General features: G+C 47.8%; 1 protein-coding gene across 4 annotated transcripts in view; it reads left to right on the top strand.

Annotated features, from left to right (window-relative positions):
• Nucleotides 1-20177, top strand: part of Cnst (consortin, connexin sorting protein) — a 63670-nt gene extending 43493 nt beyond the window's left edge. For all 4 annotated transcript variants that reach the window (XM_042701235.1, XM_042701238.1, XM_042701236.1 and 1 more), the window contains exons 9-11: nt 3690-4573; nt 16767-16902; nt 17841-20177. In XM_042701235.1, the coding sequence (XP_042557169.1) occupies nt 3690-4573; nt 16767-16902; nt 17841-18046 (1226 nt within the window). In that variant the 3' untranslated portion in view covers nt 18047-20177. The remainder of the gene's footprint in view (nt 1-3689; nt 4574-16766; nt 16903-17840) is intronic.
• The last annotated feature ends 5471 nt before the right edge of the window (nt 20178-25648 follow it).

The raw sequence follows: 25648 nt of genomic DNA on the forward strand, positions 1-25648 counted from the left end.
CCCAGTTGAGAAAAGAGGGTTATGAGTTTTGGCAGCATAGCAAGAGCTGTCTCAAAAAAAAAATAAGTATTAACCACAAGAAATCCTAGATAGTTAAAAGTTCTGTCTTGGGAATTATCTACAGCAGCTTACCTCTTTCCTTTAATCTGTATATCACTACTATAAAGCATGTATGATGTATTTTATTCCATCTTTTATCTTCTGTCAAAAGACTTAGAAACTCATTTCTAAATGTATGTTATTATAAATACATTGGAAATAAAAATGAATAAATGTTTTAGGGTGATTTTTTTCTTTCTGCTGTTTCTTGAGCTTTCTGGTCCTGGGCCTAGAGCCTAGCATTGCAGAAGGAAGTAGCAGGTGTTTGATGAGTGATCCATATATCAGGTGCTGGGACTGCCATCAATTAGCCCTTCCTTCTTAGAAAGCTGCTTTTTCATGGTTTCAAATCTGTGTCTGTTTCTCTTGTGAAGCAAGTTAAGGATATTGCCTTAGATCAACCCTACCGTGGTCTATTGTTCTTGTCTTTTTTCTAGTCATTTTCATACAAAAACCAAAGTTCATAACAACCAAGGCAGGGGCATGTGTCCCAGAATAACTGCTTAGTTTGGATGTGGCTGCATCTCCTTGATGCACAGGCTGAGGAGAATGCTGCCATGGGCTCTTGGTCTGAATTTGAGGCAGATCACTGGTTGCTGCCCAGCCCCATCATTGCTGTGGTAGCATGGCCCAGCAGGGGAAGCTGAGGCACTAACTTGGAAGTTGTTGGTTTGGCACTTTTGTTCACAACTGGAACCCAACTCGATCTTCCTGTTTGTAACTGAATGCAGCCGAGTAAGCTGTGGAGATGACCAGACATCTGGTAGTGCCTCTTCTCCTGAGGAGGGTGGGACTGAGTGCTGGGAAGGGGCCTCTCCCCGCAGCCTGACGAAGCAAGCTTTAGGAGGAATGACAGTGCTACAGATGGCTCTCAGGTGTGGTTTGGAATGCTGCTCTTTTTCCATAGCTTGTGTTGACTGTAGGGTGCAGCAGGCCAGTGTGTTAATGAAGCTTCTGGAAGTCTGTTACCCCCTCAGTTCTTGCGAGGGCAATTCCTGGGGTAGCTCTAGTGGTAGCCTCACCTTTACTCATGTAGTGGTTTCCCAGACAAATTCTGTAACTTGAATTGCTTAGCGCTACTCAGTAGTTGTGCTTCAGTTCTCAAGCACGTGGTCCTGTTTTGTCCATAGTTCATGTGAACACCAATATATTCTTTTATTCAGAGGTCTTCTCTGTGCTTGGACCCAGGCAGCTATCTGGATCGGTGCATGTGGCTGCCTCAGTGCTCCTGGGGGGGGGGGGGGGGGGGGCGTTAATCGGAGCCTGTAGGATTCACCTCCTGAGATATGTGTGGTCTTTGGGTAACTGACCCTGGTGGGACAGTGTTCCCCGTCCAGTCCTCTCATGTGCTTTGATGGCCATCTATTGGACCCTTAGGAATCTGTGGGAGAAAGGCTTGCCCTTTTTCTACCTGGCTGTGGCCCTCCTCAGATAATGAGTACCCAGGCAGGGAAATGTCCAGAGGTTTGCCTGCAGTGAAAGTATGTATGATTGTGAGATGGCAAGAGGAGGAACGTAGGCCTCTCCCAGAAGGTCACTTCTCAATATCTTGACCCTATGTGATTTTTGAGTGGGTATGCGAGGAATAACACACTACTGAATGGATGCCCTCCGTTTTTCAGACATGAGGTGATTTTCCAGAGGAGGGAAGGGGTGAGGAAGAGGGGGAGGGAAGTAGGCTGGCTTTTCCCTTTGGTGTGGTCAATTATGCCCTATTAAGGTACAAATAAATGGAAAGCCAAATGGAATGTTACTTTATCCTCCATCTTCACCTCTGGCCCACTATGTAAATTAAATAATACACCTGTGGAAGAAAGTTGAGTTCACCAAGGAGGAGGCAGAGCTCACCAGGAAAGGGGTGTGAGCAGAGCTCACCAGGAAGTTGGAGGGCAGAACTCACCAGGAAGCAGGTATGAGCAGATCTCACCAGAAAAGGAGTATGAGCAGAGCTCACCAGGAAAGGGGTATGAGCAGAGCTTACCAGGAAGTGGGTGTGAACAGATCTCACCGGGAAGTTGGAGGGCAGAACTCACCAGGAAGCAGGTATGAGCAGATCTCACCAGGAAGCAGGCGTGAGCAGATCCCACCAGGAAGCAGGTGTGAGCAGATCTCATTAGGAAGCAGGCATGAGCAGATACCACCAGGAAGCAGGCGTGAGCAGATCTCAGTAGGAAGCAGGCGTGAGCAGATCCCACCAGGAAGCAGGCGTGAGCAGATCTCACCAGGAAGCAGGTGTGAGCAGATCTCAGTAGGAAACAGGCGTGAGCAGATCTCACTAGGAAGCAGGCGTGAGCAGATCTCACCAGGAAGCAGGCGTGAGCAGATCTCACAGGAAGCAGGCGTGAGCAGATCTCAGTAGGAAGCAGGCGTGAGCAGATCTCACCAGGAAGCAGGTGTGAGCAGATCTCACCAGGAAGCATGCTTCTCTGCTATCCTACAGCCAGTTCTATTCCCAGTCATTATTTACAGGGATGTTTCTTAACTGGTTAAGGGAGGGGAGAGGAGAGTACATATTAATCTTACAGATAAAAATTGAAAGAGGTGTCAAAATTCAAATCTGTTTCTACTTCTTGCCCAGACTTCTTTTTTTTTTTTTTTTGCTACAGTTTGCTTTAAGAAACTGCAAGTAATTTGAAAATACATTTAAAAGTATTACATAAAAGTTTTCCATTTGAAATCATTTACTTTTGTCTTTTTAGTTTCAGTAGCTTTATTAGTACTTTCCTTACGTTTTATGTTAAGGTTATGTAAAAAAATCAAGTATAAAGCCAGGCACCAAGCTGGGCGCCGGTGGTTCACACCTGTAATACTAGCTACTCAGAAGATCTGAGGATTGCAGTTCAAAGCCAGCATGGGCACAAAAGTCTATGAGACTCTTATCTCCAATAAACTACTAGAAAATGGAAGTGGTGCTGTGGCTCAAGCGGTAGAGCACTCGCCTTGAGCTGAAGAGCCCAAGGACAGTGCCCAGACCCAGAGTTCAAGCCCCACAACTGACAAAAAAAAAAAGCCAGGTACCAGTGGCTCACACCTGTGAACCTACCTACTCAGGAGGCTGAGATGTGAGGATCACAGTTCAAGGCCAGCTTGGATAGAAAAGTCCCCGTGAGACTCTTTATCCACTCAAAAAACCAGAAATGGCTCTGTGGCTCAAAGAGGTAGAACACTAGCCTTATCTCCAATAAACCACCAGAAAACCAGAAGTGGTGCTGTGGCTTAGAATGGTAGAGCACTAACTAGCCTTGAGCGAAAAAGCTCAGAGACAGCGCCAAACTCCTGAGTTCAAGTCCCACAACTTATAAAGAAAAAAACCAAATATGTATAATGAAAGTAATTTTTCTACCTTTATTTAAATGCATACGGTCAGTAAATACACTCATGGAAATGAAGGTTGTTATTAATTAAAGCTAACATACTTTTGAATAATTTGTACTTCTTACTAAATCGACACTTTACTAAATACTTTTACAGTACACTGTGCACCTGATGACAGACTTTCTCATGAGAGGTTAGAGTATCACTGTTATCCTGTTGTTCTATCCAAAGCACTGTTTGGCATTTTTAAACAACTCATTTTTCATCATCTTTAGAGAGTGAAACTTGTTCTGGCTTGGAACCACGTCAAGAGAAGCAGCATGAGAAGGCTCCCCGGGAGAGTAGCCCTGGCTGCAATCCAGTGGACGCCCAGGCACAGGCCCAGGGCCTCCCAGTGACTACAGGAAAGGGCCACACGGAGGAGCCGCTGTGCAGCCAGGAAGCCACGCTGGAGCGCCACACCCAGGCCGCAGCGTCGGCAGGCAGCAGGTCAGGGCCAAATGTTCCCTGGGGGGCCGCTGCCCATGCTGGTTCCTTGCAGGCGGCTCACACAGAGGACCACCCAGAAGTGGCCAAAGGGGGGGCCATTGCTGCTGGCCCTGAGGAAGAGCCACCTAGTGAGTCGTTGATAAAGCCGCTGGGCCTCCCAGGCTGCGACCACACCCCTCCTAGCCTGGTTTCACAGGCTCGCAGACCAGAGCTCCACCTGCCACTTCAGGGTGCTTCTGAGGCGGCGTCCAGGGCTCCGCTGGAGAACAATGCACTAAATGAACTGCAGGAGTCTGATCAGGCAGACGGCGATGGAAAATCACCACAGAGTCAGAGTCCCTCAGAGACTGGCTCTGAGAATGCACCTTGTCAAAATAAGAAAATATGTGACTTAAGTGCTCAGCTTCCAGAAGTGTGCATGGCCCCAGAGGACAAGGGGGGTGAGGATGACCAAGTGAATAAGGAAACCGAAGACTATTTGAATAGCCTCTTGGGGTGCTTAAAAGACACCGAGGATTCTGTTTCCTATGAGGATAACCAAGACGACGACTCTGATCTCCTTCAAGACCTTTCTCCTGAAGAGGCGTCCTATACACTCCCGGAGAGCCTGCCTGCCGATGACAGCTGTCTCTCTCTGGATGATCTGGCCAAAAGGATAGAGATCGCAGAGGTAAATCAAAGTAAAAGCTAATATACGTACAAACAATGTTTTGTGTCTGTAAGCTTTCTTTTGTTGCAAATGAGGGAAATTTTTTATTAATATGTATTTTTAACCATTGCTAGTGATATTTATGTGTTTATGTTGAATAAAATGACATAACCATGATAATGTTTATAGTTGAAGAAGTTAAATTGCATGCTTTCACCATACAGTGCAGGACTCAGTGCTTTTATTTCTCATTCCAGGAATTACAGTGAAAACATTAGGCATATCACAATGAGAAATCCTATTTTTCTCCTCATATATCTAGAGAATAAAATATAGCATGTATCACTGTTTCTTCCCCTTATTATATATATTTTTTTAATTCTCTGAAACAGTGTAGCAGAAAGAGAAAACAGTTTAAAGCATGGACAGGAAGTACTAAAATCTTTAAGATATTAAGTTGCCCAAAAAAAAAGTCAAAGATGACCATTTTTCTTTCTTTAGTTTTTTTTTAAAAGTGGCGTGAAGGAGAAAAGATGAAAGGCACGGTGAAACCATGGCCCCTCACCACAGTCACCTGGCCAGCTGGGAGGAACAGGCCAGACTCGGGGGCTGCGGGAAGAGGAGGGGCAGGGGCTCCCGCAGACTCCACAGGCTTGGGGAGGGGCTCTGCGCTCTGCGTGCTGAGCCTGCTTACCTTGTGAAAATTACTGAGCCATCTGTCTTTTCTCTGCTCTAACCTTGTTTTTCAAGTTGGCCTTTGGGTTCCAATTACACCCTTTGTTTTCTAGCAACTTTCAGGAAGACAGTGCAAAAATAACAGCAAAATAGGTAACAAAATATATGTGAAAGTAGACCTCTGTGAAACGCTTTCTACAACTGCCACCTTGCTGGTTTCCTTTGTGAGTCACTTCTTTATAAAGTGTCCGGAATTTTTTTTTTATGCGAAAGTACAACAATAAGGCATTGGCCCCGTAGCCATTCCGTTTATTTTAACCAGACCACTTGATCGTCCGCACAGCAGCCCACACACACTGATTTTGCTTCTTAACTTTCTCTTAACCAGATGATACATGATTGCTTACTGGGCGCAAAATCTGTTTAGAAATGACAAGTTGGGGGGGGGGGAGGTACGGAATACAACATTTGCAATGTAGTGCTTTGAGTTGTCTCTTTTACAAAGGACTAAAATGGCAGTTTTGTGTTATACACACTTTAGTGTAACTTAAAATATAGTTTTAAAAAAACCAGCTACTACTTGGGGCTGGGAAGGTGGCTCAGTGGTAGAGCGCTTGCCTTGCATGCATGAGGCCTTGGGTTCAATTCCTCAGCACCACATAAGCAGAAAAAGCCGGAAATGGGGCTAATGTGCTCAAGTGGTAGTGCTAGCCTTGAGCTGAAGAGCCGAGGGACACTGCACAGGCCCAGAGTTCAGGCCCCACGACCGACAAAAAAAAAAAAAAAAACAGCTAGCTTAATACGGAGTGAGAAAGCAATAGGAATTATATGTATTATGTATATGTATATGTATTTTAAATTTAAATTGTCTTCTCAGTTAAATTAATGGTGGTTGAAAATTCACTGTCTGAGCTAGGAGTATAGCTCAGGAGTAGAGCCTTTGCCAAGTAAACACACGTCTTGACCCCAGGACTGTTCTACTTTCCGAATAGTTACTACTTCTCTGTTCTAAAAGATATACTATAAAAAAGACTGCCTGGCTCTATCAGCAAAAGACGGTTTCAAAACTAAAAAGTCACTGATGCTTAATATTTTCTTAATACCTTAAGAGATTTTGAGCTAAGTAAAATATCCAGTTAATTGTGCCTTTGTTTATAAGTACAAAGTTGCCTGCATGTATGTGTACATGCATATATACACACATGTGTGTATATGTGTGTAGGTAGGTATATATGTGTATGTATGTGTGTAGGTAGGTATATATGTGTATGTATGTGTGTAGGTAGGTATATAAGTATACAGGTAGGTAGGTAGAGTAGGTTGCTGGGTAGTAAAGTGGGTAGGTACTGGGGATTGAGCCTAGTGCCTTGCACTTACTAGGTGTTCACTGTGTGTGTGTGTGTGTGTGTGTGTGTGTAGGTAGGCATGTATGAATGTAGGTAGATAGGTAGGGTAGGTTGCTGGGTAGGAAGGTGGGTAGGTGCTGGGGATTGAGCCCACTGCCTTGCACTTGCTAGGCGTGCACTTTACCACTGAACTACACTCCTAGCACTTCATTATTAATTTTTTTAAAAATAGGTTTTAAGGGCTGAACATCCTGAGTTCAATCCCCAGTACCAAAAAAGAAAAGACAAAAAAAGTAGTAAAAAAAAATTTAAATTTAGATGGGAAGGGATAGGAAGAGGAAGCAAAGGAGGAGGCAACAATGCTTGATAAGAAATGTACTCATTATCTTGCTCATGTAATTGTAACCCCTCTGTACAGTACTGTCACAAGAAAAAAAGAAAAAAGAAAAAAATTTAAGGACAAACATGTGCCTTCCTCATCTAAACCTAGTTTGTTTGTGTCTTCAGGAGAGTTTTAAGGATACAGCGAGGAACCAGATGAAGCTCTAGGCTATCATACCTAGCTAACAGTTCTAGAATGGCTTCTGATGTAGTTGTAGGTGTTGCTCCCCTTGAGAACATGGTTCTTAAGCAATGCACCTACATAGAATTTTCAGGGTCCTGGGAGGCACAGCGGCCCCGGGGCCCACTCACCCACGTGACGGCTTTCTCCGCCGTGAGTCCCTGTCCTCCCCTCTTCACTTCACCCAAACCTCCCGTGGTGCCTTGTCCGCCAGTAACGCTGCCTCAAGGGTTCCAGCACTGTGCAGAAAGTAGACAGCTTCCACTTTGCTTCTATCCCTGACACTCCCTCATTGTTCGGCTTCTGATAACCATAGGCTGAGGAAGCACTGATTTCACAATTAGATTCGTCTCTGGGAGAACCAAAAATAGCTCCACTATTTTAAGTCACTAATATAGAAATAAGTGTTCGTGAACCTTTCCTCATTTGGTAAACATTTTTCAAACACAGGAATAATTTCACTAAGCGATGCCTGTAGTATCTTCATTGCCATTATTTCTTGTTAGACGGAGTGTCCGATTACCATCAGAGTGCAGTGTCCATTGTTTGAGAACAGGAGTGAAGGCAGGGCACAGTGGCACACTCCTATTCTCTCAGCTCTCAGGAACAAGACTGCAGTCCACCCAAGTATGGCCCCAGCCAAACGCAGAAAGCCCTATTTGAAAAGTAAACTAAACAAAAGGGGCTGAGGCTATTGGATCAGTGATATAGCACCTACCTACCAGTTACCAGGCCCAGAGTTTAAACCTCAGGACTGTCCATGCACCCTCAAAGGACTTGGAGGGGTGCCATGTCGCACTTCTGAGGCTTTTCTCACATGTACATGGATCGTGATGTGCAGTGGTCAAGGATTTTATTTTCCTTTTTTTTTCCTTTTTTTTTTTTCTGTCGGTCATGGGGCTTGAACTCTGGGCCTGGGCGCTGTCCCTGAGCTCTTCAGCTCAAGGCGAGTGCTCTACCACTTGAGCCACAGCACCACTTCCAGTTTCTGATGGTTAATTGGAGATAAGTCTCACAGACTTTTCTGCCAGGGCTGTCTTTGAATGGTGACCCTCAGATCTCAGCCTCCTGAGTAGCTAGGATTAAAGGCGTGAGCCACAGGCGCCCAGCTACAGGGAGGTTTTCAAGCCTTATCTAGAAGGATGCATATTCTTTCTTTCTCTCTCCCTTTCTCCTCTCTCTCTCTCCCTTTCTTTCTCTCTCCCTTTCTCTCTCTCTCTCTCTCTCTCCCTTTCTTTCTCTCTCCCTTTCTTTCTCTCTCTCTCTCTCTCCCTCTCTCTCTTTCTTTCTTTCTCTTTTTTGCCAGTCCTAGGGCCTGAACTCATGGCCTAGACACTGTCCCTGAGCTTCTTTTTGCTCAAGACTAGCTAGCACTCTACCACTTGGGCCACAGCACCATTTTGGCTTTTTCTGTTTACGTGGTACTGAGGAATCAAACCCAGGGTTTCATGCATGCTAGGCGAGCGCTCTACCATGAAGCCACATTCCCAGCCCGCATAGTCTTAAAACTATGATTAAGGTGGGTACAATGGTGTACACCTGGAACCATAGCTACCTCAGGAGACTGAGATTTGAGGATTGCATTTTGAGGCCAACCTAAGCCTGAAAATCCCTGAGACTCTTATCTCCGGTAAACAACTATCAGCAGGCCAGAGCTAAAGCTGTAGCTCAACTGGTAAAGCACTAACCTTGAGCAAAAAAACTCATGAACAGCATCAAGGCCCTGAGTTCAAGCCCACGACTGGCACACACATACACACACTCCTACAATTGAATCAAATGTCCAAGGGTCCCCGTGTGACACACAGAATTGTAGATTTGAGCATCTCAACTGGGAGTCCCCTGGGCTCCCTACGTGTCCCTACGCTGCTTGGCTAGATGTACTAGATGCAGGGCTCAGGGCTCTTGGCAACCTGGTCCCTCAGCCTCCCACGCCACCTGACCTGACCTCCGCTCTGGCCATGCCAGTCAGCCCAGCCCCGTGCTGCTCCCCACACACACACACACACCTCGCACACAGACGGTCACCTGTGCTGCTTTCTTCTGGGCTAGGTCAGCGGTGCCCCGAAGTGATGAACCTGTTTCTCTGTTTCTTCCCAACCCTCAACATCGAGGCCAGGCCTTTTCCTCTGGTCAGGGTGTGGGCCGTGGGCCGTCCTCCGTCAGGAGTGTCCTTGGTCACTGAAGCCCGTATTGTTCACTACCTTCAAATGTCTCATTTGAAGTACTGATGAGAAGGGGTCGCGCACTGTTCCCCGAGGCTTCGCCCTGCGCCATCTGCCTGCCTGTGCCGTGCTGTCCTCTGCATGGCAGCGCAGGCTCTTGAGCACAGGAATCCAGCCGAGCATGTCTGCACCTTACCACAGTGTCGTAGGCCTCCATCCCTGGTCAGCAAGGCCTTCTGTCCCAGTTCACTTAGGAGAATAAATATTTTTAATTTTGTTATTATTATTATTATTGTTAAAGGTGATGTACACAGGGTTGCAGTTACAGCGAAGAGTTACAGTGAAGAGGACATCACCCCTTCCCTCAAGAAAAAGACTACATCATTCAGACTCTATGCTAGAGTCTATCTGTAAGCTCCCTGGTATGCTTTTAAACCTGCAGGGGCTGCAGGGGAGGTGCACAAGGACCGCTCTGGCAGCCGTGAACACTTCCTGCAGGTCAGAAGTGAGGGGTGCCTGGCCTTCTTACTGTTCCTTTTCCTGATCCTGAGCTTATTACTGCATCATCTCCTGAACAAAACACAGACATTAGGAAATACATGGTTTTAGCTGCCAGAAAACCCTTCATCTGTGTTTCCCTGTCTTGGCTATGTCTGCACAGTGCTTTGCGTTAGCAGTGTGGGTCCGGGCTGGGTCACCCGGTTCTTTCTGACCACAGCGCTCAGTCCCCACTCCAGCTGCGGATGGTCTATCAGTTTGCTTTGCTGGGAGTCATGATATTAATCTACTGCCTTTCATCAGCTTTCCCCTCCTCCAAGCCTCTACATAACAAATCTAGCCATTCGTTTAAGTATCTCTTACCTGGGGAGACAGGTAAGATCTGTTTCTGGAAGCTGTAGAAACTACTTTGGAAAGACAAAAAAACAATAACAAAAAGCCCTATTAGTCCCATTTGAAAGTTTTGTTCATTTTCACTTTAATTGCCATAAAAGCCAGACACCAAAGGAAACTTAATAGTTATGGAAAATGGGATCTTTTCCCTGCTTAGGATGTGGCAAGAAGTCTCTCCTGAGCCTGGGCTCAGACTCTGCTCATTACCGAGCAGCACACTCAGGTAGTTGCTTGCGACCTTGAGGTGGCTTCTGCCTCCAGAAATCGGGGATGATGGGGCCTGAGAAAGAGCGTTGTGAAGACTGACAGTGTCACGCCTGTGGGGCTAAAGTTCCTACTGTGAAATGGAAAACATTGTACTTAGCTTGTAGTCCGGCCTGGTTTATTTTGTGTGGTGCTGGAGCTGCCGTGGCCCAGCCCATCACTTGCTTTTTTTAAGTGAGGAATGCTAGCGCTCACCTTGGCTTATACTTGTGTAGTGAAATCACTGGCATTTTAAGGTATGTTTGATGTGCTCATAGATGAATTTATGAATGGTTAGTTCTCAGAATAGTTGGAAACAAAGCATGTGTTCTTTTTTAAAGTTTGCCAGCCTTGAGGTTCTGGATTGAAAAGCTGTATTACTAAAAGGGTGTCAGTTGGATGTCTGTTTTCTCCGTGGATATTGTAATGAAGCACTTTTAGTAACAGTGTGTTCTGAATGTTTTCCTGCTCATATTAGGGTTTGCTTCTCCAGTAAACTTGTAAAATAACTTGTGCTTTTGTTTTGTTTTGTTTGTTGGTCATGGGGCTTGAATTCAGGGCCTGAGTTCTGTCCATGAGCCTTTTTGCTCAAAGCTGTTTCTCTACTACTTTGAGCCACAGCTCCAGTACAGGGTTTCTGCTGATTAAATAGAGATAAGAAGCTCAAGGACTTCCTGAGCAGGCTAGCTTTGAACCTCAGTCCACAGATCTCAGCCTCCTGAGTAGCTAGGATCACAGGCAAGAGCCACCTGCACCTAGCAATAACTTGGTTTTATAACGAGCTCGTTTTGCAGATTCTATGTAAGATGCCAGTGGAGGTTTGAGGAGAAGGGTAAAGCTGGAAGAGTCATGTTCCTGCAGATGGGGAAGCCTTCCCAGATGGCTTCCCTTCAAGCACGCTTTTATTCACAGAGCGCCCATAGCAATTACATTAATTACAGCACAGACTTGCTTTGTGTTCTCAGTGGGAGAGCTTGGTGTATTTTGTTTGGCTAGGAAGGCAATTTGCTAATTGAAGTAAGTGGAAAACAAATTTAGTTTTGAAGCTCTGTTTTTGAGATTTAAATTATCTTTTACCTTTTTGAGCATAGGTTGGGCCCTGGGTCTGATTCTAGCACTACAAATAAACATATATACCAAAGATTAAAATTCTTTATCATTTAATGTAGACAGTGGTAACAGGCAGGCTGTATATATTATATACATCTATACCACACATATAGATATATATGTACACTACATATTATATACACTATACATATTACATATGCATATATACTATACATATTATACATGTGTGTTTATACATACACACGTACACACACCTTTAGAGAGTACTGTGGAGGAGACACATTGCTATGACCCATTTTCCTTAGAAATATTTGGCCTCTTTTTTTTTTTTTTTTCGGTCGGCCATGGGGCTTGAACTCTGGGCCTGGGCGCTGTCCCTCAGCTCAAGGCGAGCACCCTACCACTTGAGCTACAGCGCCACTTCCGGTTTTCTGGTGGTTTATTGGAGATAGGAGTCTCACGGTCTCTCCTGCCCGGGCTAGCTTTGAACCGCGATCCTCAGATCTCAGCCTCCTGAGTAGCTAGGATTACAGGTGTGAGCCACCAGCACCGGGCCATTTGGCCTCTTTTAGAGCTGACCCAGCGGGACCATCATGGAGCTTGGGCTTACCTGCCCTTCAGTCATGGAATAAGGTGCACTGTAGCTGGCACAATTGCTCCTTAAGTTCTGGATGTCTGACTGCCCTAGGAGGTGAGTAAGAAGTCTTGATTAAGGGCAGGTCCAAGAACCCCATCTCAAAACTAAGCGACGCCCCCTTGGCTGGCGGGTCCTGTCCTCAGCTGGCTTCCGTGGCCCTTGCTCCACCCATGTGTGTCAGGGACTACACACAGACAGAAGAGGAACACCAAGGAAGATGCATGAAGGGAGGGACTAGGAAGCGGCTCAGCCCCGGCTCACACTACGGAGGCCTCTGTGAGGAAGGAAGGAAAAAAGAATGGGGGTTGATTTTTTTTTTTTTTTTTTTAGCCAAGAATTAAGGAAGAGGTCAGAACAAATCTATCCCACATTACTGTGATTTTTCACTTTGCCTTTCTCTTTCAAAGGGTTGCCCAAATCATGGCTCAGATGACACCAGATTCAACCAACAATACTGTCACAACCCCACACACACACCCGAAAAAGGCTCCCAAGTTCATTGCCAGCCATAGCAAATACGGAGGGACCTGGTGAGATCCACACCGCAGACAGAGACCCCTTGAGGCTGAGCAGAAGCTGAGCTGGGCCGAGCCACTGTTGGACTACGTCTAGCTCTGTGCCGGAGTGCTGTCCTTTGAGCCTCTCAGCCTGCCAGCGCCTGTTATCCACACCCCTAATATCACTTGGTTTATTTCGTATTTGTTTCCTGATTTTACAGATTCAAAATTCAAATCACAAAGATAAGTTCTGCACAGCAGTGAGGCTCTGGGGCCCATCCTGCCTGTTTTCTCTTCCTTACAGTACTGGAGTTTGAACTCAAGGCCCTGTCCTTGTTAGGCCAGCTCTCTACCACTGAGCCACGCCATCAGCCCTTGGGGAATTTTCAGCCTTGCATCTTTGCCTGGGGAGCCAGTCTCATACTGCAGTCCTCCTGCTCCTGCCTGTGCCCAGTAGCTGAGATTACATGAACACAATACTCCCTACTTGTTTGTTGAGATGGGGGGGGGCGGGGGTCTCACTAATTTTCTGCCTTAAAAATGGTTTGACTGGGCTGGGGAGGTGGCTCAGTGGTAGAGCGCTCGCCTTGCATGCCTGAGGCCCTGGGTTCGATTCCTCAGCACCACATAAGCAAAAAGAAAAAAAGCCGGAAGTGGCGCTGTGGCTCAAGTGGTAGAGCGCTAGCCTTGAGCTGAAGAGCTGAGGGACAGCGCCCAGGCCCAGAGTTCAAGCCCCACGACTGGACCCAAAAAAAAAAAAAAATGGTTGACTAGCTAGGCGCTGGTGGCTTACGCCTGTCATGCTACTCAGGAGGCTGAGATCTGATGATTGTAGTTCAAAGCCAACCCGGGCAGGAAACTCCATGAAACTTTTTCTGGGGGTTAGTCTTGGGGCTTGAAATCAGGGCCTGTGTGCTGCCCTGAAATTTTCTGTACAAGGCTAGTGTTCTGCCACTTGAGCCACAGTGCCACTTCTGGCTTTTTCTGTGTATATGGTACTGAAAAATCAAACCCAGGGCTTCAAGTATGCTAGACAAGCACTCTACCACTAAGCAACATTCCCAGTCCCCATAAGACTCTTATCTCCCATTAATCACCAGAAAACAAAGTAGGGCTGTGGCTCAAGTGGTAGAAGGCTAATCTTGAGCTGAAGAGCTGAGGGACAGCACACAGGCCCTGATTTCAAGGCCCATGATGGACAAAAAAAAAGGTTTGACTGACCTTGAACTATGATCCTCCTAGTCTGCACTTACCAAGTAGCTGATATTATATCTGTGCACCATCCCAGCCTTTCAGAACTGGTAAATAGGATTAATTTTAAGTTAAAACAGCTAGATTTATCGCTCAATGGTGGAACATTTTCTTAGCATGCACAAGGCCCTGAATTCTATCCCAGCAACACCAAAGCCTCAAATCTCCCCTAATGTCTAGCAGTAGTGGTAGTGGGATATATCTGTCATCCCTAGGAGATAGGAAGATCACTTGAGCCCAAGAGTTCAAAACAAAATTAGACAAAGAGCAACACCACATCATGAAAATAAGCAAACAAAAATTCCGCCCTCTCAGAACACATATGGTGAATACATATGTCTTGTAGAAAAGATAGATAATGATAATATCTCAGTGGCAATATATTGTTTAATTTCCATTTTAAATCCTTTGCTTCTTAGAAACTTAAGATTTCTTTCCCTCTTGTTTTTAGTGTTGTGTGAACAAGCCCTTTAAGACTATTTTACATATTTGTGCTTGACATTCTGGTGTCATTAAAGTAGTTTTCTCGGAATAAGGACATCTTAAATATGCAGTTCCTATAAAAAGACTAAATTGCTGGTTTATTGATTTTTTAGGATAATGGTTTCTATAGACCTGTGTTGTAAGATGCCCAGAAGCCCTGTGGGAAGGCCATCTGGAGTTCCTTAGCCCTAAAAGCCCTGAATTATAAAAAAAAACTAATCGAACCTGTAATATTTTTGCACAGCACAGTATGAGATTGTTGGCTGGAACTGGAATCATGATGACTTTGCAGGCAGTCCTCGCGGAGAGTGCTCTGGGGCTGCAAGTCGCTACCGTCTAGCGTGTGTGGCCCAGGCTTCTCCTGTGTCATCACCTACAGACAGTTGAGAGCAAGCAGGACGTGAGCTGCGTCACCTCTGTGCTGAGCCCGCTGCGCAGAGGCCCTGGCGCAGCCTCTAGCCCCCGAGCCTGTTTCCTTCCGTCTTCCTCTCTTTCAGCTCCTGAATTACTTTGGTTTTTTCTTTTTTTTGAGATACAGGGTCTTGCTCTGTAGCCCAGGCTGGCTTTGAACTCAAAATCTTGCTGCCTTTTCCCAGAGTGCTGAGACTATCTATCTTATTGTTCAGGTGGCATGCAGAGGATTATAGTTACACAGGTCAGGTAACGAGTACATTTCTTTTTGAACAGTCACCTCTCCCCTTGTCTCAGCTTTGCTTTTGAGTAAGAGGTAGGGTGTAGGCTAGCGAGAAGTGGCCAGAATGAAAACTAGAAGGCAGTGTAGAAAGAGATAGCATTGGGCTAGGAAGGTGGCTCAGTGGTAGAGCGCCTGCCTTGCATGCCTGAGGTCCTGGGTTCGATTCCTCAGCACCACATAAGCAAAAAGAAAAAAGCCGGGAGTGGCGCTGTGGCTCAAATGGTAGAGCGCTAGCCTAGAGCTGAAGAGCTGAGGAACAGCGCCCAGGCCCAGAGTTCAGGCCCCACGACCGGACCAAAAAAAAAAAAAGAAAGAGATAGCATTGGAGGTTAAAGACGTGTTAGCTTGCTTTTTCTGCAAAGGGTCAAATTCTGAATATTTTATGCTTTAGGCTTGACTGGTTTCTAGTTAAATTTTACTTACAAAAATAGGCAACCAAACCAGGCAGGGTAATACACACCTGTAATCCCAGCACTCGGGGGTTAGGCAGAATGGAGAGTTTGAGGTCATCCTGGGCTTCTGTAGCAAGACCTTGTCTCAAACAAAAAAAAAGCAGGTCTCTTCCCTTGGTCTATAGTTTGCCAACCTGTGCATACAAAGTAATGTCTCTATAGTAAACCAGCTCTAAGAGAAATTCTAAGAGAAGTCCCCAAGATATTTTGAGTATAGAGCATTATTTAGTAAGTTCTGTTACTTTCTCATGGGAACCTAGGACAGTAGTCTTTTGATGTTAAAAGTTGTTTGTGTGTGACCATACTTGCACACGCATGCTGAGGTTTGAACTCAAGGCCTTACTTTTTGGAAGGAGCTCTGCTGCTCTTTTGGGATAGGTCTTGTGCTTTCTCCTTGGCCAGCCTGGACTGCATTCTGCTATCCAGGGTTTCCCATGTCACTGGAATCACCCCTGGCTCATTTGTTGAGACTGAGTCTTGCTTCCTTTTTATGATCCTCCTGATCTCTGCCTCCTGAGTAAGTGGGATTCCAGGTATACACAACTCGGTATTAAAGATATCTGAAGTTTCACGTTTATTTCTTAAAACCTGCTGATGAATGGAAAAGTGGGTTGAGCTTCTGCCTCGTTTTAAGTAAGACACAGCCTGGTGACGATACAGAGCAATGTGTGGTCGGTTCAGCAATGCTCCCGGGGGAGCCTCGGCTGGCTCCGGCCCTCCCTGCCTCTGGCCTGAGTGTCACCTGGGGCCTGATCCTTGGGTCGGGTCAGGGCTCAGGAGAACCCAGGGTTTTGTGAGGGCTTTATCACCCGCACAGAAGTGAAGGTTTTAACCCTGTTAGATTTGGGGCATTGTAAATTTTTTCCATAGAAAGTAGATGCATCTGCCCGGCACTGGTGGCTCACGCCTGTAATCCTAGGTACTCAGGAGGCTGAGATCTGAGGATCTCGGTTCAAAGCCAGCCTGGGCAGGAAACTCCGTGAGACTCTTATCTCCAATAAACCACTAGAAAACTGGAAGTGGCGCTGTGGCTCAAGCGGTAGAGCACTCACCTTGAGCTGAAGAGCACAGAGACAGTGCCCAGGCCCAGAGTTCAAGCCCCACGACCAACCAAAAAAAAAAAAAAAAAGTAGATATATCTCCTAGAAAAAGAAACCTGAGTCCCTGTTGAATCAAAATAGCCTGTTGTGGTTCCATGAGGAATATTGTTGATATTTCCCCCTCCTGGTTCTTCTGCCCCTTGCCAGGTTGTCCCGGCGGAGGGACTGGTCTCCATACTGAAGAAGAGGACTGACTCTGCAGGACAGCGTCCTGCCCAAATGCCGCAGAGGCCCTCTAAGCGGAGAGTGAGGTTCCAGGAAGCAGAGGACCACCTGGGTCCAGGTAAACCCCCCAGCCTGGGCCCAGCAGTGCTGACGGCCAGTGTTCACTGACCCTAACATCGCCGCGTGACGTGGTCTTTGCCTACAAGATTTATAAGGAGTTTAGAAGCTTGTTGCTTTATCTTCTTTGGGAGACACATTTTAAAAAGGAAACCGTCTTAAATTATTTTGCAACAGTTTTGCACTAATAAGTAAACCAAATCCAACTCCTCAGCCTGTAGTCCTCAGCATTGAGAACTCATTTCATGCCTTTTCTTCTTCTTTTGTTTTATATGACCTTCTGTTTCTGTCATCTTTATAGTGACCAGATAAAACTTGTGCTTCGTGTGGGAAGCTCGTGCACACACGCACTCACGAGCGGTCTGTGCCGGGGCAGAGTGCCTCCAAGGGGAGAGCCTGCTGCCGGGGCTCGGCTCTCTTCAGGCCTACACTCAGGTGCCTGCTGCAGCCAACAGGGCAGTTGTGTGGGTGCAGATAGAGGCTTCTCCAGGGCTCGGGTAAATCAGGGCAAGTAGACATACGGCCAAGAACCTGCCGGAGTGTTTCTCGCAAGTGTGAAGCAGCTGCCTTGTGGCGATGAAGCTGCCTGTGGCTGTGACAGGAAGAGCTGTGATGCTGCGTGCGGCCCGCACCTGTGTGGCCCTGCCCCAGCCTCCTCCACCCGCAGCTTCCCATGTGGGCCGCTCTCTTGGCCTGAGTAGCTGCTTAGTGAGAAGAACCAGGTGTGGGACTCTCAGGCCACTTCACTTAGTGGCCACCTCATGCCACACAGTCACTAGCTTAGGAGAGACTCAAGGCCGTCATTCTAAAAGGAAATGAACAGCATTGCCTCTGACGCTGTGGGGTATCAGTGTCAGCTCTCAGGAGCTGCTCTAGTGTGAAGCTGCAGTATCTCACGGCTGGCCTTCCTCTCTACATCCTCCCTCCTCTCGTTTGCAGATGAAGCTGGAGGCGGCTCCTGTATCTTACTGCTCCTGCTGTGTGTAGCCACGGTGTTGCTCAGCATGGGTGGCACAGCGCTGTACTGCACTTTTGGTGACATGGAGTCACCCGTCTGTACGGACTTTGCAGACAACATGGACTTCTATTACACCAAGTTCCTTCAGGGAATGGCAGAAGTCAGACATTGGATCTACCTCTCCTAGGACCGGTCAGCAGGGACAGGCTTGCTGGCCGTGAGAATGAAATGCAAAACTTCCTGAACAGCTTTTGTCTCAGTTCTGAAATGCCCCTTTCCCCAGGACGTCAGAAAGAGCGGCTGGGAAGGGCGATCCGAAGGGCCTGAGAATGGCCGCGTGAGGACGGGTGTGGTGCGTGGACACAGGCCCGCCGCCGGCTGCCCCGGGGCTGCGGGGCACTGCGCGCAAGTGGCCACACTGCGCTCAGACCCCTGGTCAGTGGCCGTCACGACCTTCTGCTCATTTGTTGTTGTAGCTGTCACTTCACGTTCTCACGCAATAAGCTGGTATGTCACCAAAAAGTTACCTTACGGTTTCAGTGTCATCTTTCAGTTAGCCTTGGAAACTGTGTAATTTTGGCTTTTGCATTGTTCCAGACTTCATTCTCCATTTGTAAAATGGCTGTGTGTATGGGTGTCCGTATGTACACCTGTGCGTGGGCTTCAGTTCCTATAAGCAAATATTGAGCCCATAGGAACAAAGATTATCTTTATTCTTTTAACTTGACTATGATGTGCAGGCACAAATCTTTGAAGAAGGCTTAGATGAACTATAGAAATAGTGGCCCCAACATGAGAAACAGACAGATGTGTGGCAGTTAACTTGATTGATGTGCCAAGAATTAACCATAGGCCTGAAGGCAAGATTAAGGAGTTCCCTGAGTCCCAGGCAGGAATTCCCCATGGACTCCACGTGACGCCCTGAGTGCTAGACCCTTTTCCACCCAGCAAACCACTCACTGAGCACCTAGTGTGTTCTGAGACTCTGCGGACTGGAATACCACCATGCGTAGGATAAATTTCACACTGGATGTCCACATAAAAGAAACCAGGGCTTCAGCAAGTGAAATCAAACCACCATCTGTAATTCAGTTTTGCAGATCTCTAATCTGTTTGATGTGCACTCTATCGTGGTTTGATTTAGACCCTAGATGGCGGTCTAAGCAGAAATTCAATTACACCTTATTCACACAGGCCAGTGTCGCTTTATTTAAATTCCTCATTCAGTGGCCTTTCCTTCCGTAAGGTACAGTGGCCTGACATCTAGGAAGCCTTGCTTTGACTTTTTACATCTTAAGCAGCACTTAAAAAAGCAAACAAACATGAACTATAGTTTTTTAGCAAGTGTTTTTCTGTTAGCAGCATCATCAGAAAGGAAAAGGGAGACATGGATTTACATTGTGACTGGCCGGCTCAGTACCTCCCTGCCTGCTTCTGCTTATTTATTTAGGCCACGGAATCTTAAAGGGCTTTTTGTAGAGGCTGAATGTATGTTGCTGAGCATGCATTCACTTCTCCCAATGCCACATTTAATTATGGTTTTTCTATCATTTCAGTTCCGTGTGTTTTTTAAGTTGTTTTCGCCTACAATACTGTTTGACTTGTCTATCATGAACTGTAATATTTTCAATGGTTGCAGATCAAAGTTATTTATTTAGAAGTGTACAAGATAAGAAATTTAGATTCCTTATACTGAAGGCTGATTTTATTAGAAGATTATTTTAATGTCTTATAAATTTTAAGAATTTGTAATCGAATTGTATGTAAAATAGTAACACATCCATGGTACTATCCAACGCAGTTCTATGAACATCACTTGGGAATTTCTGTAGGGTCTCCTTGTCACAGACAAACCCCTTCTGCTTCTGCCCTTGTCATTTCCAGTTGCAGGAATTTGACAATCCTTCTCCTGAGAGAAGTTAGAGTTGCCCTCCTCCTCACACCCTTGGGTCAAGGTCAGAGACCCCAATAATCTCCCCATGCGTCCCCTCATAGGATCTGACCTGACACCTGCGGGGCCCTGCAGGGCCTCCCCTTCCAGGGACAGCAAGGAGCCCGGGGCACCCTGATGTCTCCCTCAAAGGAGGTGTGAAATCTCACCTAGAAAATGATGGCAACTCTTAGAAATGTAATCATCATTTATTGCATGACTTGGAGCAATCCACCTGGTAATGAAAGCACATAAAGAACACATCGGTTTACCAAAATGTAATTTCTTCTCTCATTTCAAAGCACTGTCAACTATTTCTACCTAGTCTTCCTTAAGAACTGTATTGGAGGGCATCAAATCAAGCTTGTGATTTAAAATCTCCACCAACCAAGTGTCTCAGAGACTTTATTTGAACCCTGAGTGTAAAAGAAAAGCAAAATGACTTCAGTAATGGTCCAGGTCCCCGGAGGAGCCATCTGTTTGGGAAGTCTTTGTGGGTCCCTAAGTAAAGCCTCCTTCACTCCCAAAATATTCCCTTACCCACGCCTGCCAGCCCAGCAAAGCCCACTCGAGAACCTCCTCTCCCCTGGCAAGCTAAAGTCATCAGGCTGGGAGTCACTAGTGGAGACTTGAGGTGGGAGACTTCTCTCGCAAGGAGGGGATGGACGCTGGCTCTTCTGGAATGAGAGGAGGGGTGAGGAGCAGGGATGAAGAAGGGTTCAGGGCAGGGGAGGGAAAGCAGGGAAGGAAAAGAAACAAGAAAGCAGCTCTTAGCCTGCTCTCCTCATGCCAAGCTTAGGATCTGTACGTCCACTACAAAGACAGACTGAACTGTTATCTTACTCTCACCTGGCCTATATTAACTCGCTTCAGTTCTTTGGGCTCTTTTTTGTTTTTGTTTTTGTCAGTCATGTGGCTTGAACTCTGGGCCTGGGCACTGTCCCTCAGCTCTTCAGCTCAAGGCTAGCGCTCTACCACTTGAGCCACAGCGCCACTTCCGGCCTTTTTCTTTTTGCTTATGTGGTGTTGAGGAATTGAACCCAGGGCCTCATGCATGCGAGGCAAGCGCTCTGCCACTGAGCCACCTTCCCAGCCCCTTGAGCTCAGTTTTTATAACTCAAAAATCTATTTTATTTTACATTCTATCATGTTGCCTTCACCTTTAAAAAGAATAAGACGGGCTGGGAAGGTGGCTCAGTGGCAGAGCGCTTGCCTTGCATGCCTGAGGCCCTGGGTTCGATTCCTCAGCACCACATAAAGAAAAAAGCCGGAAGTGGCACTGTGGCTCAAGTGGTAGAGTGTTAGCCTTGAGCTGAAGAGCTGAGGGACAGCACCCAGGCCCAGAGTTTAGGCCCCACAACCGGACCCAAAAAAAAAAAAAAAAGAATAAGAGTAATCCTACTCAGAAGGCTGAGAGCTGAGGATTGTGACTCATAGCCGGCCTGGGCAAGAAAGTTCATGAGATTCTTATCTCCCATTAGCTACCAAAAAGCTGGAAATGAAGCTGTGGCTCAGGGTAGTAGAGTGCTAGCCTTGGGTACCTTCATTGAGGGGCAGGGCCCCCAGGGCCCAAGGTAGTAGGGGCGCATGGCGTGTGGGGTGGGAGTTACCCTGGGCTTCTCTGGCAGCCCACTTGTGTATGCATTGGTGCCTGGAGTTGGCACAAGTCCAGGCTGTCTGGTTGTTGCACAGAACATACTAAAAATTGCTGTGTATCTGAAATTCAGGTGCAGTGGGAGTCCTGTGGGTTTTAATCTGACGCTTCTGCTCCTGTCAGGGCTCTGGTATGGCACAGACACTGAGGCGCAGCGGGAGGGCTGGTGGTGCCCGAGAGCAGCGGGTCAGTCGCCGCAGCCTCCTTCCCGGCCTTCCTGGCCTCCCCTGCCACGGCTTCCAAACAACAAAGGTCATAAGGGGTCAGAAGTTTATGATCTCTTTTTATTAGCACATTGTTTTCATTGTGGTATTTCTGTACTGGCATACGAGGTACCCAGCACCTTCTGTCACCCTCTCAACCCTCTCCCCCAGGGAGTCAGAATTTGTTGGCATTTGAGGTGCTCAGAATTGGGGCTGGCTTGCATTGGTGGGGCACCTGCCTTCATCCGCACAAGCCCCGAGTTTAAACCCAGTACTGTCAGAAAAACAAAAGCTTCTTAGGTCTCTAGAATTTCCGGTTTTTATTCGCAAACAAATGAGAGCTACTTGAAATCAAACATCTTCCAGATGCCGTGCTGCATCTCCCACGGGGCCACTTTGCGGACCAGACCCAGGCGCGCTTTGTGGAGAAAGGGCGGCCAGTCCCGAGCTCTGCCTGGGCCCCACCACGGCTGCTATTTTCAGTAGTATTGCAGTTTCAGTAATTATGGAAAGGGGAAAAGTAACTATTTGTAACCCAACAGAGACAAGTAAACAGGTGAAGCCTGAGTCCACCTCAGGACAAGAGAACCCGACTTTAGAGCCTGTCTTTCGAGACCACAGCTCTTGCTTTGCATGAAGGGCTTTTAAAAGGGGTGAAAAGGCTGAGGCAGACCCCTGGGCAAACTAATACTGGTGACTTCTGCCTCAGACTATGCGCCTCCTGGAAAGAATGGGTTTTTGGTCGCCTTCTGTGTACATAGCTGTTAGTCCTTCTACCCCCGGCTGTCTGAGAGCAACCTGGATGAAGTGGTCCAGCCTCGTGTGTGCCAGGTGTGGGCCTTGCCACTCTGCCCCTGTGATGGCCGCTCTGCCGGCTCACCCTGCTCCTGTCCAGCCTCACACACTTCTTAGGGCCGTTGGGCCACGTGCGGGCAGAGGCCCTGCACTGACACACTCATACCCACCTGGATCCTAGATGTGAGGGACAGCAAGACGAGGTGGTGAGGCACGTGCAGCGGTCTCCCAGCCCCGGCCAGGTGGCCCGCTGCTCCTGAAAGATGACCGAGAAACATCTGCTACTCACCTCACAATTCTGAGGTCTGAGGTTGCAGTTCATGACCCACGTGCCATGGTGCTTTGGGCATGAGCAGAAGAAGTGAGGTTTCCTTTGAAGGACATTCACCGCCCACAAGCCCCATCTCTGACAGGCTCTGCTACCTCCCCAAACTACAAAGCTGGCCCCACCAGGGCTGTGAGGGCAGGAAAGAGTAGATAAATACTCTCAGGTCAGGTCCGTCTTTCTGTTTATATAAGCTGATGAAATTCTCTCTTGTTTTTCTCGTTGGGGGATTTTTCCCTCTTCCCCTCTCTTGGATGATTTAGATTCCCGCCTCTGGCAGCCGCACAGAGGCCTAGCATTAGGCATTTGTTGTTATTCTTACTTGCATTTTGCTTGGGGCCTGGGCTCTGTCTCTGAGCTTCTTTTGCTCAAGGATAGCATCTACTACTTGAGCCACAGTGCCACTTCTGGCTCTTTCTGTGTAGTTTTATTTGAGATAAGAGTCTCGTGGATCTTGCTGCCTGGTCTGGCTTCAAACCACAATCCTCAGATCTCAGTCTTCTGAGTGGCTAGGATGACAGGCCAAGCCAGGGTTAGGATTTTTATGGATGCCACCAGAACCAGGTCTTGATGCATTACTAGATTCAGTGTAAGCAGAAAAGACAGACAGGAAAACAAAATCAAAGCAAAGCAAAAGTTTGAGAGCTCCAGCGCCTGTGTATCCCAGTTTTAGACAAGTTCCATTTTAAGAAGGCCCGGATCAGAATAACTCCAGGGCCTCCTCCAACTGTGAGAGCTAAGACTTGACGCCTCTGCTGGTTTCCGTGGCTACCATCAGCAGCTACAGTATTGCCAAAGCAAGAAACAGAAAAATGAGCAATTCTACCTTTTCTTGTGTGGCCAGATAATCCATTTATTTTAAAAGAAGGTGCAGCTCACAAAACCCACCTGTCTGTGTCTCAGTTCTCCGTGGTGCTGGAGGTAGAGGTGAATGAAGAGAAAGAAAAGACTCCCTCTCCTCCAGGGCTGGAGTCCTTCCCAGAAGCACGTCCTGCTGCTCTGAAGCGCCAACTTCGTGACCAGTTCTAGTTGCACAGTTGGGCTTTCATGAATCCTGGGGATGAGGCTCCACATAGTCCTGGGCTTACGCCTCCCAGGCAGGTGGTTCCAGGGCCTAGGCGGTGGCTGAGACCCTGCTCCTGCACATGCTGGGGCTTCTGGGTTGAAATGGGAGGCAGAGGCCTCTTGTCTCTTGGGAAGACCAAGCTGGGCCCTGCGTGCTTCCGTTCTGCATCCTTGTTTCCCCGCCCTGAGGACAGCGGTGCTCTCTCCTTACCTCCTGCCCACACCCTCTTCCAGACGCTCAGCTGCAAAACCCCTGAGTCAGGGGCCTTCCTCAGCACAAGACTTAGGTTTTCTGCTCCTTCTGCTCACCTGTGTGGGTGAAGCCAGGGTTCAGACCCAGGCTGAAGCTCCAGGCGTTCCACCTGAGGTCCGGCCGCCTGCCTCTGTATGCCAAATGAAGAGACATGGGGCAGAGAAAGGTTTCCCATGTGGCCTGGGCAGCGCTCTGTTGCATCTTTAGCTCTTCCCTGAGTAGACAGGGACTGGGGCTGGGCACAGGTTTGCATAGTTAAAACAGTCCCAAGTCCCAGCCTGGTCAGAGGCTGACAGCTGGCTGGTGGACAAGGTCCTTCCTGGACATCACAATAGCTGTACAGCGGCTGCAGGAGGGAATGGCCAAGGGCAACGGACATAGGTACAAAGCGGAGGAGACGGCTAGCGTGCTCCCTTTATCCTGCCCCCAGCTCAGTTGTGGGCCAGGTTTCCCAGCAAAGCAGTTAAGCCCCTTTACACTGGTGCCTACATCAGCCCACTTTTAAACCCACGGTCCTCCTACCTCAGCCTCCTGAGTGCTGCGATTACCCGTTTTTGATAGGGTCCCACACGGGAATTGAGCTCAGGGTTTGTGCTTGCTAGGCAGGTGCTCTGCTCCTGGATAAGCTTCTTGATTGGAGGAAGAAAGCCAAATTGTGTTGAGTACGTGTGTCTCACCTGTATGCTGCTTCTTGGGAGGCAATCTGGTGGGGTTCCCGAGGCAAGCGCTTACTATCAGAAAGACCCGGATTTAGATCCCATTTCTCCCACATCCTGGTTTTTACAGAAACCTGAAATCCTGAAAAGGAAAAATTCTGGAAGGCCCTGGGGTCTGTGCATTTTGGCCAGTGTGGCAGAGAGGTTTTCTTATTCTGTGCTTGCTGGGTGCTGGGTGCAGCCCCGGGCCCAACAGACACAGCATTGCTAAGGAGCACAGGGCAGCGGCCAGGGCGGGCTTCCCGGCAGCACGCTGAGCCAAGGAGAGAAATGCAGCAACTGAGCCTCGTGCTCAGGGCCTGGAGTGAGATGTGGGCCTCTCCGGGTTTTCATTCACTCTGCAGTTGTTTATCCCCACAGCAAAGCCATGAGACTCATGGCTTCCTAAAGACACACAACTGCCAAGTGATGAAGCTGAGCTCGAACCCAGGTCCGGAGGGCCTTAAAGCCCCGAGGGTTTAAGAACAGAAGCGAGTGCCAGCAACCCCTGCCTGAGGAGGCTGGAGGCCGGGCCACTTCTCCAGAGCCGCTGAAGCGCTACTGCTGCAGCTGGGATTAGAGCAGGTCTGTCCCCTGCGCGGCCTTTGCACCCAATCCTTTCCTCACGCTACACCAGACACCCTGCGGGGCAGCCACACGAGGGGACCTCGGTGGAGGGAGGGCCTGGGGGGAAACTGAGGCCCAGGTACTGTCATTCCAGGCTTCCCACCGTCTTCCGGCGGTTTACTGTGAGTGTCAGCTTCACTTCCATCTCTTGGTTCGCCGCCCTGCGCCACAGCGCCCCGCGTGGCTGCAGAGGGAACTGTGCCGATGTCCTGGGTGACCAAGGGCAAGTGGTGGAGCCCCGG

This window comes from Dipodomys spectabilis, unplaced genomic scaffold (genome assembly GCF_019054845.1).
Source record: "Dipodomys spectabilis isolate Male_0828 unplaced genomic scaffold, ASM1905484v1 ptg000288l, whole genome shotgun sequence".
Lineage (NCBI taxonomy): Eukaryota > Metazoa > Chordata > Mammalia > Rodentia > Heteromyidae > Dipodomys > Dipodomys spectabilis.